Source organism: Bombus vosnesenskii, unplaced genomic scaffold (genome assembly GCF_011952255.1).
Source record: "Bombus vosnesenskii isolate JDL3184/JDL3185 unplaced genomic scaffold, Bvos_JDL3184-5_v1.1 scf7180000013265, whole genome shotgun sequence".
Taxonomy (NCBI): Eukaryota; Metazoa; Arthropoda; class Insecta; order Hymenoptera; family Apidae; genus Bombus; species Bombus vosnesenskii.
Window position 1 is genome coordinate 639,728 of NW_022882925.1, and position 12,145 is coordinate 651,872.

Here is a 12,145-nt window from a genome sequence, read left to right on the forward strand (position 1 = left end):
GCATTATATGTGCATTAGGAAAAATACTACATGAAGTAAAATACTACATGTAGTAAAATTTGTTAGAGACTTGCGATTAGTCTTGGTATATTAATGTGTAATAATGTACATATTTTCGATTTCAGATTTCTCATTAATATATAAAAGTCTGTACTCGATTTATGATATAATAAAGAATCAGTGCGATGAATATCAGAATCGAAATGTCAAATTTATTATAATGTACGATGGAATAGAAATGCAACTTTAAACGATGGTACGTAAGTCATTAGAATTGAGAAATAATTCAAGAACACCACTATGAAACATCAATTCGAGGAGGCAAAAGAAATTGCATTCTGCATATTGAAATTACAGATAAATACATGACGCAATATCAAGAGTGAAAACTAACCGGTAATAGATATTAGGCATCGCTGACATTGTGAGTCGGAGACCATAAGAGCTTCCCCTTCCGGTGATGAACGGAAAGGATTGGAATCATCAACCTGAGAGGATCTCCTGGGAACCTGGAAAACAGATATCTTTGTTAAGAATAGAAATCATAATTCCATTCTAATTAGAGAGTCTAAGCAAACTTTTAAGCGAATATAACATCCAAACCGCGGAAAACATATTAATACGTATCTAAATATTAGTATTTTTCCAAAGGAATTAAAAAATTTTCTTTCTCCTATCTTAATAGAAATACAATATATGGTATTTCTATCAACAGCATTAAAATATGCTTGATGTTATTTGATGTTATTATAGATAGAAGACGTACTTGAGTTTTTCACTGGCGTTTGCCGAAGGTTATTTATGCTTTGACATCTTTCTTCTAAAATCATTTACTTTGAGTGTCCTCCAAATCAATGATAATTTGAGAGGTTTTTATATATTTCTTAAATATTTGTTGTAATTAATGAAATATATTAACATGTCGTATAGATAATACCGAAGAACTGTTTGAACCTTCGAGTATGATTCGATATTTATAAGAGGTAACAGTTTTAAGCTTCGAACATTATGTTTTGGTGGATCGTGACAGTTTAAATCAGGGTGAAAGATTCAAAATTTTAAATGATCACGTTCGATCAAGATTCAGTGTTGAAGATTTAAGATTATTGTGACTTTTAAATATCGAATCATATTCGTAGGTTCAGACGATTCTTTGGTATTATCGACACGATATGTTAATACGTTTCATTATGTGCCAAAACCTTAAATCGAGATGTAGGAATCAAAAATTTAATTGCTATGGATTCGTCTCTGTTATTTGGAAATAAAAGAATAATAGTTAAATTCGCTGAAAATAGGTATATCAAACAGACGCTTTTTTTATATTCTCGTTGAATTAGAATTTAGGATTTGTTACTCTGCGATATTTAATTTCTAGCCGTTAATTTCAAAAATATTTATCATATTATCATATTAAATGCTTACCGTCCTACGCTGGGTCATGCTGCCAGAAATGAGTACTTTCACGCAATTATATAATCACGATTGATTTTCAATAAATCAAGTTGTAGAATCCAGTTCACACATAATTATTTAAAAACTGTACGAAAGATCATTGGTAATTATCTATCGCAAAGTAAGAACAACTGTAAGAAATCTTTACACTGATTCTCGTGATTTACAGATTTCGTATTGATTTGTACCATTTACACGAATGCCACAACCATACTGGGTACTTCTGAGGATACTTCCCCTTTACATACAGTCGACATTATTTCAACACATAAACACTTCTAATTCTCCTTGTTATATCTTTAAATGTAACGAATTAATTTTAAATATTTCGACATAGGAACAATAATATTTTTGTACTTATTATATCTAGGAAACGTCCTAATTATAATGTTAGAACAGTCGAATGCCAACTATTATATGATATATATTTCCTCTAATATACAAATTAAAATGAACAAAAATAATTGCACAGCTTCGACTATTGGTTACATTTGTTCCATGTTGCTACATTGGCTACGTTGCGATCATAATCCAGCATTTGAATTATCTTTAATTTCTTGAAGCATAGCTTCCTTTATCGCGGCAATACTTTTTCTCCTTGCTTTCCCTCTATTTCGACGTTTCCTACTGAAACTGTCGTATTTTCTACGATCTCTCACGCTTCGAAACACTTCCTCGTTTGAAATTTCCTCAGTAAAGAAACGCTTCGCCCAAATCATTTTCCCTCCCTGCATCTGCATCTTCGTACACTGAGTACACTTACATCGTATCTATAATTTCTGCGAATGTGTACAATATTGCTCGATTCCTGGTGCACTTGCCCCAATTATATCGAATAAGATTGCGTTCAGGCTCAGGACGTAAAGAATCATCGGGCTCTCGTATACATTGGCTTTGAGCTATTGGGTTTGCAACGAAGTGATAGGGGATTTTGTCATTAGGTGGTTTTGAGTGCATATATTACTATTTATTATTAAAATATCCAACTTTTACTTGCAGAAGTTTCGTATTTATCTTTATTTTTTTATTTTCATTAGTGAATTAATTTGTATTGCAACTATTGCATAAAGCACTGTTCGTGTATTTATCTTGAGAATTTTCTATTCTATACATGAATTTAGTTAATTAATATTGCGAAAAAGAAAAGGTAGTCCACTCACGATTTATTGCTCGGGATTATATCGAGTGGATAATGGCCGTATTTTGCTGGCCCTAATGGCTACTGATTTATTCTTCTTTTCGGGGTTACACAGTGAAACATCTTGATTACTAATAGGTAGGGTTTATAAGGAAGCCTTTAGATTTTTTATAGTTAGGTTTAAGGGAATCTTTATATTCTTGATCGGTAAGATTTATAAAGCCACTCTGTGCCTTTATTATTTTCGGATATGTATGTATTATGCAGGGCTTACGAAAACGCCTTTAGGTTCCTGATTAAAGTATTGAAATTAAATTAGATGTTCTATCAGGTAGAGTTTTTCAAATTTGATGGGACAGGATCTAGATGGAACGTTTGTGAGTCAGGTGCGTGGTTATATAGAGTATCTTTACTGCAAAAAGCAATGCTTCCTAGAAGCATTAATCCGTCCCTAATAAGTACTTTAATATTTAATTAATTTATACATGCATTTAATTATACATGCATAATTAACAGTACTGTTTAAGTAGATAAGGTTGTGTAAGTAGATAAATAGTATAATTCTTTATGAAACGCATCATTCTCTTTTTTAAAACAATTTTACCACAGACGAGGAACAGGAATAGACGTGATATTCAGTGCTTGTTCACATTTTGCGGGTCGCATGACCTCTCCATTCCATTTTCGTGTCGCATGTGAAGTTACTACTTCAGTTTAATACTGGTTTGAATTAAAACTATAATCTTGTACGAAATTATAAATAAAATATAAAACAGGATATCCAATACTAGCAACGAAATATAATTCTATCATGCTACAATACTTCAGTAAACATAACACACTATGAAAATAATAAATTACTGTACTATAAAGTACTGTAATAAGAATTAAATGAGTCGTTTAATCAGTTCTAAATGAAATTGCAATTTCATATATCTGAAACAAAAATGTGAATTTTCATATCTTTCCATTTCGCATCCTTGTATTCTCAAATCAATTATTAATTATATATTATCAAGTATAGGTAATCTGATTTATTATCACAAACTCGTAATAAAATCCATCGATGGAACCGTTTCGATAATCCATTGATAACGATCAGACAGCGTACCTCGATGTCCCACGACATCCGACGACATCCCAAGATGTCCCACGACGTCCCGAGGTGTCCCACGACGTCCCAAGATGTCCCACGACGTCCCAAGATGTCCCACGACGTCCCGACGTGTCCTAGGACATTCCAAGATGTCCTTACGGTACCCCATTCTGTCCCATGGTAAATTCTCTTTGTAGCATTTTGTGTATCAAACTGTACCAACGGTGTCCAACGTTGCAGTCCAGTCTAGATCATCCTATATTCTCTTCATGGCATTCGGTGATTCAAATCGGACCAACGGTGTTCCACGGTGCCCCATGTTGCTGTCCAATCTAAATCATCGAAAATTCTCTTCGTGACTTCTGGTGATCCAAACTGGATTGCATTAGCGTAGTTCTTGGCTCGGTACCGTTTTCCAAAGATTAGTCAACTGATTAATTTTTGGAAAACTACTGCGTACGAGATCCGCCCATGAGTTCCTTATCAATGCACATCGATCTCGACATTCAACCTATTGACAGGAATGTCGAGGTCTCACTCTACTTAACCATGGGCCTGCCACTGAACAGAATTAGGAATGCACGGCCCCAACTGAACGAGTGGCGTCTATCCCTGCGCCACTCGAACAGAATTACGGAGGACGTGAAATTGCAGGTCCCTGTCCGAGTACCCAAGTACCAATCAGACAGAACTGCAAATCCACGACTGAATCCCCAACAGATTCGCAAGCACCACCGGCGCGACAACAACTCCCGCGATCCCGCGCAAACATCGAGCAGTCACTAGAACAGATGTGTTCTTGGGGCGACTTACTAATAGAAAGCGCTATGCAGTGCACGTTGACCTGCATGCAACCGGAACATGCGCAAGCGACCATGCCATGTGATCGTATATTTACATCGTTGATTTAAAAGTTAGGAATTGATGTTATTGTTTTAGATTTATTATCAGGATAATGAATTTATTATTTTAATTTTTTAAATTTTTAAATTTTACTATGCATCAGAATATTATACAACCATTTATAAATTTTCATAACTTAATCCCAAGTATATAAAACGGAGCACATTCAAACGATCATATAATGGAAATGTAGCGAGTACCCTTGTCAGATAATTACAACAGTCGCGACGCAACGTTATGACTTGTAGAGAGCATGAAAAACACTGATATATTTCGATATCGGTATTTCAGAAGACGCGAAACAGAGGCCCCGTATAATGTCACGTCTAGTCGCTTTTTTATAATAGTGAATATGCAAAATATCGATACATATACGAATTGTCATCTCACAGAGAATTATAATATAAATGACGTTTAGTTTTTGGTTTAACTAAATCTTTACTTTCAGGTTTAAATTTTCGCTTCTGTCGTTTTTAAAGCTCTTTTTGTTGTTGTTTTCGATAATGATCAAAGAACTAATATTTTGCAAATAAATGGGAAGAAAGAATTTGTTCGAATTTTTTTATACAAAATTTGTAATATTTTGTGAAAGAGGGGGGCGATGGAACCGTGGTTGAGAAGGTCCCTTTTCTGAGTACATTACCCAGTGAACTCGGTGGTTTTCTCACCATTTTAATAACGTTCTTGACGTTACGGAGTTAGCATGACGTAGGTTCAGGACCTTAGAGGTATTTGGTATTACAGTTGACTCGTCTTCATTCGGACTCCTGTAATTAATTTCCACTAGGGGTGTCTGTAATAAATTCGTCTATAATATAACTTAAATAAAATAGAACATTCAATATCTTCTTTGTGATTTTATATATAGATAGTAATGTTTCCATGTTTCTTGTAGCTTTTTAATAAGGAAGATATTTCTTTAAAAGATATACAATAAATACATAATTGTTGATAGACAAAACATTATAAAATTGTCGATATTTCATTTTTTGCGTCAAGGATCGTGTATTAAAGGTAGGAAATATTATAAATTTCTGAAGTGAGCACTATTATTATAGCCATTATTTACTGAAGATAACATTCAACGGTTCGATAGAATTTCTATTGGACAAGGTTAGGTATTTATCACTATGTTATAATACAGTAATTACTGTAATATTCGAACTGACATATTCAAATATTTTTCAGTAATAACTATATTATAACGCCGAAGAGACCATGTCTTACATATATATATATATATATATATATATATATATATATATATATAATTGCATATGCATATACATATGCTTATCAGCGACAACCACAATGTAATATAAGTAGTTATTATCAATGTGTTATGTTAATTATATTCTATTATTTTCTCTATAAATACTGCCTTCTTCAGCATACCTGCTGTTTATTGTGACAATATTAGCATATGTATATGTTTTATACATATGTTATATATTGCAACACAAAAAATAACAGCATAGGTAACAGCTGTGATATTAAAAATTGTTCTTATCAGTATTATGTCACCTTGTCATTCTTTAATATATTACTTTTCTTACTTTTACAAACTGTTGTTCAATTATTTCGAGTTAATTGATATTTTTCGTGTTATCAAATGGATAAAAAGCTTAGTTTGAGAACATGTGTTCCTCTAAGTTCAATGCAAGTCAATTTATAGGATGGCTATGTTTGTAAATGACCATCAGCTTTGTTAGACACATTTCTAAAATTACACTTAGAAACGTATAAAACTCCGTTACTACAGAAATTGCATATCGTGATAAAATTGAAGATCTTTATCGTTATACTACTAAATTAAGAAGTAAAATATTCCGAGAAAGCAGACACCGCGCCATGGATGTACAGTGCAATTTTTCCTGTCATATTCTACGAATATCCATTTCATTGGTGCTAATTTCTTCATTCAAAAAATTAAAATTTTCACCAAGTAGAAGCTCTTCAATCTCGCGATATGTTTTTCCTCCCGTTTCCGGTACCCATACCAACATCATCACTAATGCAATTAAGCATGATATCCAGAAGAACGCATAATTCTCAAACACTCCTATATTATCGGTAATCACTTGAGTCAGTTTCGACGCGGTAAAACCAATTATGCCATCGAAAATCACAACGATGGCACCAACAATGCCTTTTAGTTTCGTAGGAAATAAGTCGCATAGGAAAACATTTGGTAATACACCTAAACCAATGTGAAACACTACTTGATACAAAAGAAAATGGGAAATGGGAATAAAAGACATGGCGAAATCGATAGAACTATGTTTAGGTGAGTAAAAATAGAATGTTAAAAGAAACGATATATAAATCGTCCCAGTCGCAGACATAATTAAAAGTTTTCTTCTTCCACACGAATCCACTATTAATGCGAATATATAGTTAGATAAAAGGCGGACAATCTCCAAACAAATCATATCGCTATATCCAAGTATAATGGACGCATTTCTGCTAATGATATCTTCCAGGTACTGCGTAGCGGTGAAGATACCGCTAAGATGTTGTGATATGATCAAGCCAAGCACGATAAACAGAGCTCTCCTGTTGCTCCGTTGTAGTATTGCTCGCAGCTTTTCTAACCAGGTATATTTAGTTAAATCCATGTATGGCTCAGATATGTCCGTTGATGCTCGTGAATTGTGTGCGTAAATCGCTTCTGGCTCGTGAGTGTAGTTCGCTTCTCGTTTCGGGGAGTATTTGGCTGATGGATGGTCGGTGTATTTGGCTTGTGGATGGTCGGTGTATTTCGTTTGTGGTTTCTGGGTGTATTTCGCTTGTTGCTTCTGGGTGTATTTCGCTTGTGGTTTCTGGGTGTATTTCTCTTGTGGTTTCTGGGTGTATTTCGCTTGTTGCTTCTGGGTGTATTTCGCGTGTGGTTTCTGGGTGTGTTTCGCTTGTTGCTTCTGGGTGTATTTCGCTTGTTGCTTCTTGGTGTATTCCGCTTATGGTTTCTGGGTGTATTTCTCTTGTGATTTCTGGAGGTATTTCGCTTGCGGATGGTCGGTGTATTTGGCTTGTGGATGGTCGGTGTATTTCGTTTGTGGTTTCTGGGTGTATTTCCCTTGTGGTTTCTGGGAGTATTTCGCTTGTGGTTTCTGGGTGTATTTCGCTTGTGGTTTCTTGGTGTGTTTCGCTAGTTGCTTCTGGGTGTATTCCGCTTGTTGCTTCTTGGTGTATTCCGCTTATGGTTTCTGGGTGTATTTCTCTTGTGATTTCTGGAGGTATTTCGCTTGTGGATGGTCGGTGTATTTCGTTTGTGGTTTCTGGGAGTACTTCGCTTGTGGTTTCTGGGTGTATTTCGCTTGTTGCTTCTGGAAACTTTTCGCTCGTGGATGCTTCGTGTTTTTCGCATGTGGGGTCTGGGTGTATTTGGCTTGTCGGGGGCCGGTGTATTTGGCTAGTGGATGGTCGGTGCAAGTCGCTTGCGGATTGTGAGTGTAATTCGCGTGTGGTTTGGAGTGGTAGTCCTTGCGAGACGCGCGAGTATTCTACGATATATTCGCCCGTGGCTTGTTTACGTACTTCGCATTTGAATTTTGAGTGTGCTGAGGTTATGGACTGTGAGTGTGAGTCGCTACTGGATGGTAAGTTTACATCGGACGTGGCTTCTGTGCCTACTACTTCCTGTGTGGGGTCTGAGTGTGTTTCGCGTATAGATTGTGAGGGCAAATTGCTTCTGTACGATGGGGGTAAATTGCTTCTTGATGGTGGTGGTAAAATGCTACTGTACGGTGGGGGTAAATCGCTACTCGATGCTGCGGGCAAAATGCTACTGTACGGAGGGGGTAAATCGCTACATGATGCTGAGGGGAAAATGCTACTGTACGGTGGGGGTGAATTACTTCTGAATTGTGAGTGTAAATCGCTTGTGGATTGTTGGTGTAATCCGTATCTGGCTTCTGCGCGTAGAGCACGTAGTTCTACTCTCACTTGATCAGGATATTCGATGCCTTTGTAATATGCTATCGACTTGCATGCTTGCTCCTCTTGACCTTTTGCCACCAAGAAATACGGAGTTTCGCGTATGTATATGAGCGGCAAGATGGATATAGCGGATATTCCTACAATAGCCAGCAGGTGTGACGTGTACGTCAGTGCGAGTCCAGGAATATAGCCTAGTAGTGTCCCGAAATGTACGTTCGCTGCGATTAAAGTACCTAGGCGTCCTCTGAGTTTAATGTCGGCAACTTCTGACAGGAACATGGGATTTATCGTGCGGGTAATACCAACGCCTATACCGAGAATCCCTCTGGCAAAGTATAGCATTCGCACAGAAGTTGCGAAGTACATGTGGAGCCAGCCTAAGGTGAACACTATGCTGCATGCAATAAGGCAGTATTTACGACCGATGCGATCGGCCAAGTGCGCAGCCAGAAGTGAACCGATCATTGAACTAAGTACTGTCAAAGAAACGCTCTATGAATGTTCGTCGTTTGTTAACCTTAGCGGCACGTCGTCGATTCCAGTTGTTAGAGGGAGAAATGAAGAATTTGTCCATCCGTAGACTGTACCGACCAAGCACATGGTTATCGTTCCTGGAATGAGAAACAGTTAATGCATATATAACATATAGCATATGTTAATTGTAGTGCGGTTTTTTTATGAAAACACTGCGTATATTTACGAAAATTTATATTTTTAATATATACTATTAATATATTTATAATCAATACATATCGCAGGCTATAGGTAAATGGATTCTTCGCGATGTTAGCACGAATGCTTTCCACTAGTATTATTTCTTAGCTATTTTATTATTAATCTGTTAATCCATTCGCATTATATGTGCATTAAGTAAAATACTACATGAAGTAAAATTTGTTAGAGACTTGCGTTAGGTCTAGGTATACTAATGTGTAATAATGAACATTTTTTTGCTTTCAGATTTCTCATAAATATATAAAAGTCCGCATTCGGTTTATGATATAATAAAGCATCAGTGCGATGAATATCTGAATCGAAATGTCAAATTTATCGTAATGTAGGATGAAATAGAAGTGCAACTTTAAACGATGGTACGCAAGTCGATACAAGTAAGAAATAATTTAAGAACATCGCTATGAAATATCAATTCGAGGGTGGAAAGGAAATTGCATTCTGCGCATTACAATTACAGATAAGTACTTGACGTATTATCAAGAGTGAAAACTAACCGGAAATACATGCCAGAAATCGCCGGCCTGGTGCGTCGCAGATACTAGGACATTTCCATAGCGAAAATAAACCGACACGATTTGAACCTCCGCCCTCAGGCGAGTGCTCAGGAGAGATCGTGGGAATCTGGAAAACAGATACCTTTGTTAAGAATAGAAATCATAATTCAATTCTAATCCGATAGTCTAATTAAATTTTTGAGCTAATACAAATTCCAAATCACGGAAAAGCTATTAAGAAGTATTTAAATATTAATATTTCTTCAAAGCAATTAAAAAATTTTCTTTCTCCTTTCTTAATAGAAATACAATTTATAGTATTCTATCAACAGCATTAAAATATGCTTGATGTTATTTGATGTTATTATAGATAGACGAACTTGAGTTTTCCACTGACGTTTGCTAAAGGTTATTTATGCTTTCGACATCTTTCTTCTAAAATCATTTCCTTTGATTGTCCTCCAAATTAATAATCATTTGAAAGGTTTCTATATATTTCTTAAATATTTTTTGAAATTAATGAATTATATTAACATGTCGTATAGATAATACCGAAGAATCGTTTGAACCTTCAAATATGATTCGATATTTATGAGAGGTAACAGTTTTAAGCTTTGAACTTTATGTTTTGGTGGGTCGTGACAGTTTAAATCAGGGTGGAAGATTCAAAATTTTAAATGATCACGATCGATCCATACACAAGGTCAAAGATTTCGGATTATTGTGACTTTTAAGTATCAACACGATATGTTAATACATTTGATTATTTGCCAAAACTTTTAATCGAGTCGTAGGAATCAAAACTTTAATTGCTATGGATTCGTATCTCTATTTGGAAATAAAAGAATAATAGTTAAATTCGCTGAAAATAGGTATCTCAAACGGACCCTTTTTTTATATTCTCATTCAATTAGAATTTGTTACTCTGCGATATTTAACTTCTAACTGTTTATTTCAAAAATATATATTGTATAATCATATGAAATGCTTACCGTCCTACGCTGGGACATGTTGCCAAAAATAAGTATTTTTACGCAATTATATAATCACGATAGATTTTGAATAATTCAATTCGTAGAGTCCAATTCACTCATAATTATTTAAAAAATGCACGAATGATCTTGGGTAGTTATCTATCGCAAAAAAAGAACAACTGTAAGAAATCTTTATACTGAATCTCGTGATTTACAGATTTCGTATCGATTTGTTCGATTTCCACGAGTGCCACAACCATACTGGGTACTTCTGGGGCTACTTCCTGTTTACATACAGTCGACATTATTTCAACACATAAACACTTCTAATTCTCCTTGTTATTTGTTTAAATGTAACGAATTAATTTTAAATATTCCGACATAGGAACAATAATATTTTTGTACTTATTATATCTAGGAAATATCCTAATTATAGTGTTAGAACAGTCGAATGCCAACTAGTATATGATACATATTTCCTATAATATAAAAATTGAAATGAGCAAAAATAATTGCACAGCTTCGACTATTAGTCATTTTTGTTCTATGTTGCTACATTGGTTACGTTGCGATCATAATCCAGCATTTGAATTATCTTTAATTTCTTGGAGCATAGGTGCCTTCATCGCGGCAATTCTTGTTCTTTTTACTTTCGCTCTATTTCGACGTTTCCTACTGAAACTGTCGTATTTTTTACGATCTCTCACGCGTCGAAACACTTCTTCGTTTGAAATTTCTTCAGCAGAGAAAAGCTTCGCCCAAATCATTTTCTCTCTTTGCATCTGCATCTCCGTACACTCGGTACACTTGCATCGTATCTATAATTTCTGTGAATGTGTACAGTATTGCTCGATTCCTGGTGCACTCGTTCCAATTATATCGAATAAGATTGCGTTCAGACTCACGACTCAAAGAATCATCGGACTCTTGTATACATTGGCTTTGAGCTATTGAGTATGAAACTAAATGATTGCGGATTTTGTCATTCGGTGGTTTTGAGTGCATAGATTATTTTTTATTATTAAAAATCCAACTTGCGGATGTTTCCTCTTTATTTTCATTATTTTTTGTTTTCATTAGCGAGTAGCCTTTTCAGATAATTACAACCGTCGCGACGCAACGTTTGGAATCGTAGGGAGCATGAAAAACACTGATATTTTTCGATGTCGGTATTTCAGAACACGCAACACAGAGTCCCATATAATATCACGTCTAGACCAATTATTTGTAATAGTGAATGTGCGAAATATTGATACATATACGAATTAGCATCTCACAGAGAATTATAATATAAATGACACTTAGTTTTTGGTTTAACTAAATCTTTACTTTCAGGTTTAAATTTCCGCTTCTGTCATTTTTAAAGCTCTTTTTGTTATTTGTTTTCCATAACGATCAAAGAGCTAATATT

At 35.2% G+C, this 12,145-nt stretch overlaps 2 protein-coding genes across 2 annotated transcripts; both read right to left on the reverse strand.

The window, feature by feature from the left end:
- Positions 1-5,864: 5,864 nt before the first annotated feature.
- LOC117243140 (facilitated trehalose transporter Tret1-like) lies at positions 5,865-7,822 on the reverse strand. Its single transcript, XM_033510379.1, has one exon. The coding sequence runs from the start codon at positions 7,208-7,210 to the stop codon at positions 6,470-6,472; it is 741 nt and encodes a 246-aa protein (XP_033366270.1). The 5' UTR covers positions 7,211-7,822; the 3' UTR covers positions 5,865-6,469.
- Positions 7,218-8,996, reverse strand: LOC117242162 (mucin-2-like). The gene has a single exon (XM_033508619.1). It carries the CDS (start codon positions 8,994-8,996, stop codon positions 7,218-7,220), a length of 1,779 nt encoding a protein of 592 aa, XP_033364510.1.
- Positions 8,997-12,145: the final 3,149 nt, after the last annotated feature.

Coding starts and splice junctions, on each gene's coding strand:
- LOC117243140 (XM_033510379.1), bottom strand. CDS start 7,210: ATGGATTTAACTAAATATACCTGGTTAGAAAAGCTGCGAGCAATACTA.
- LOC117242162 (XM_033508619.1), bottom strand. CDS start 8,996: ATGATCGGTTCACTTCTGGCTGCGCACTTGGCCGATCGCATCGGTCGT.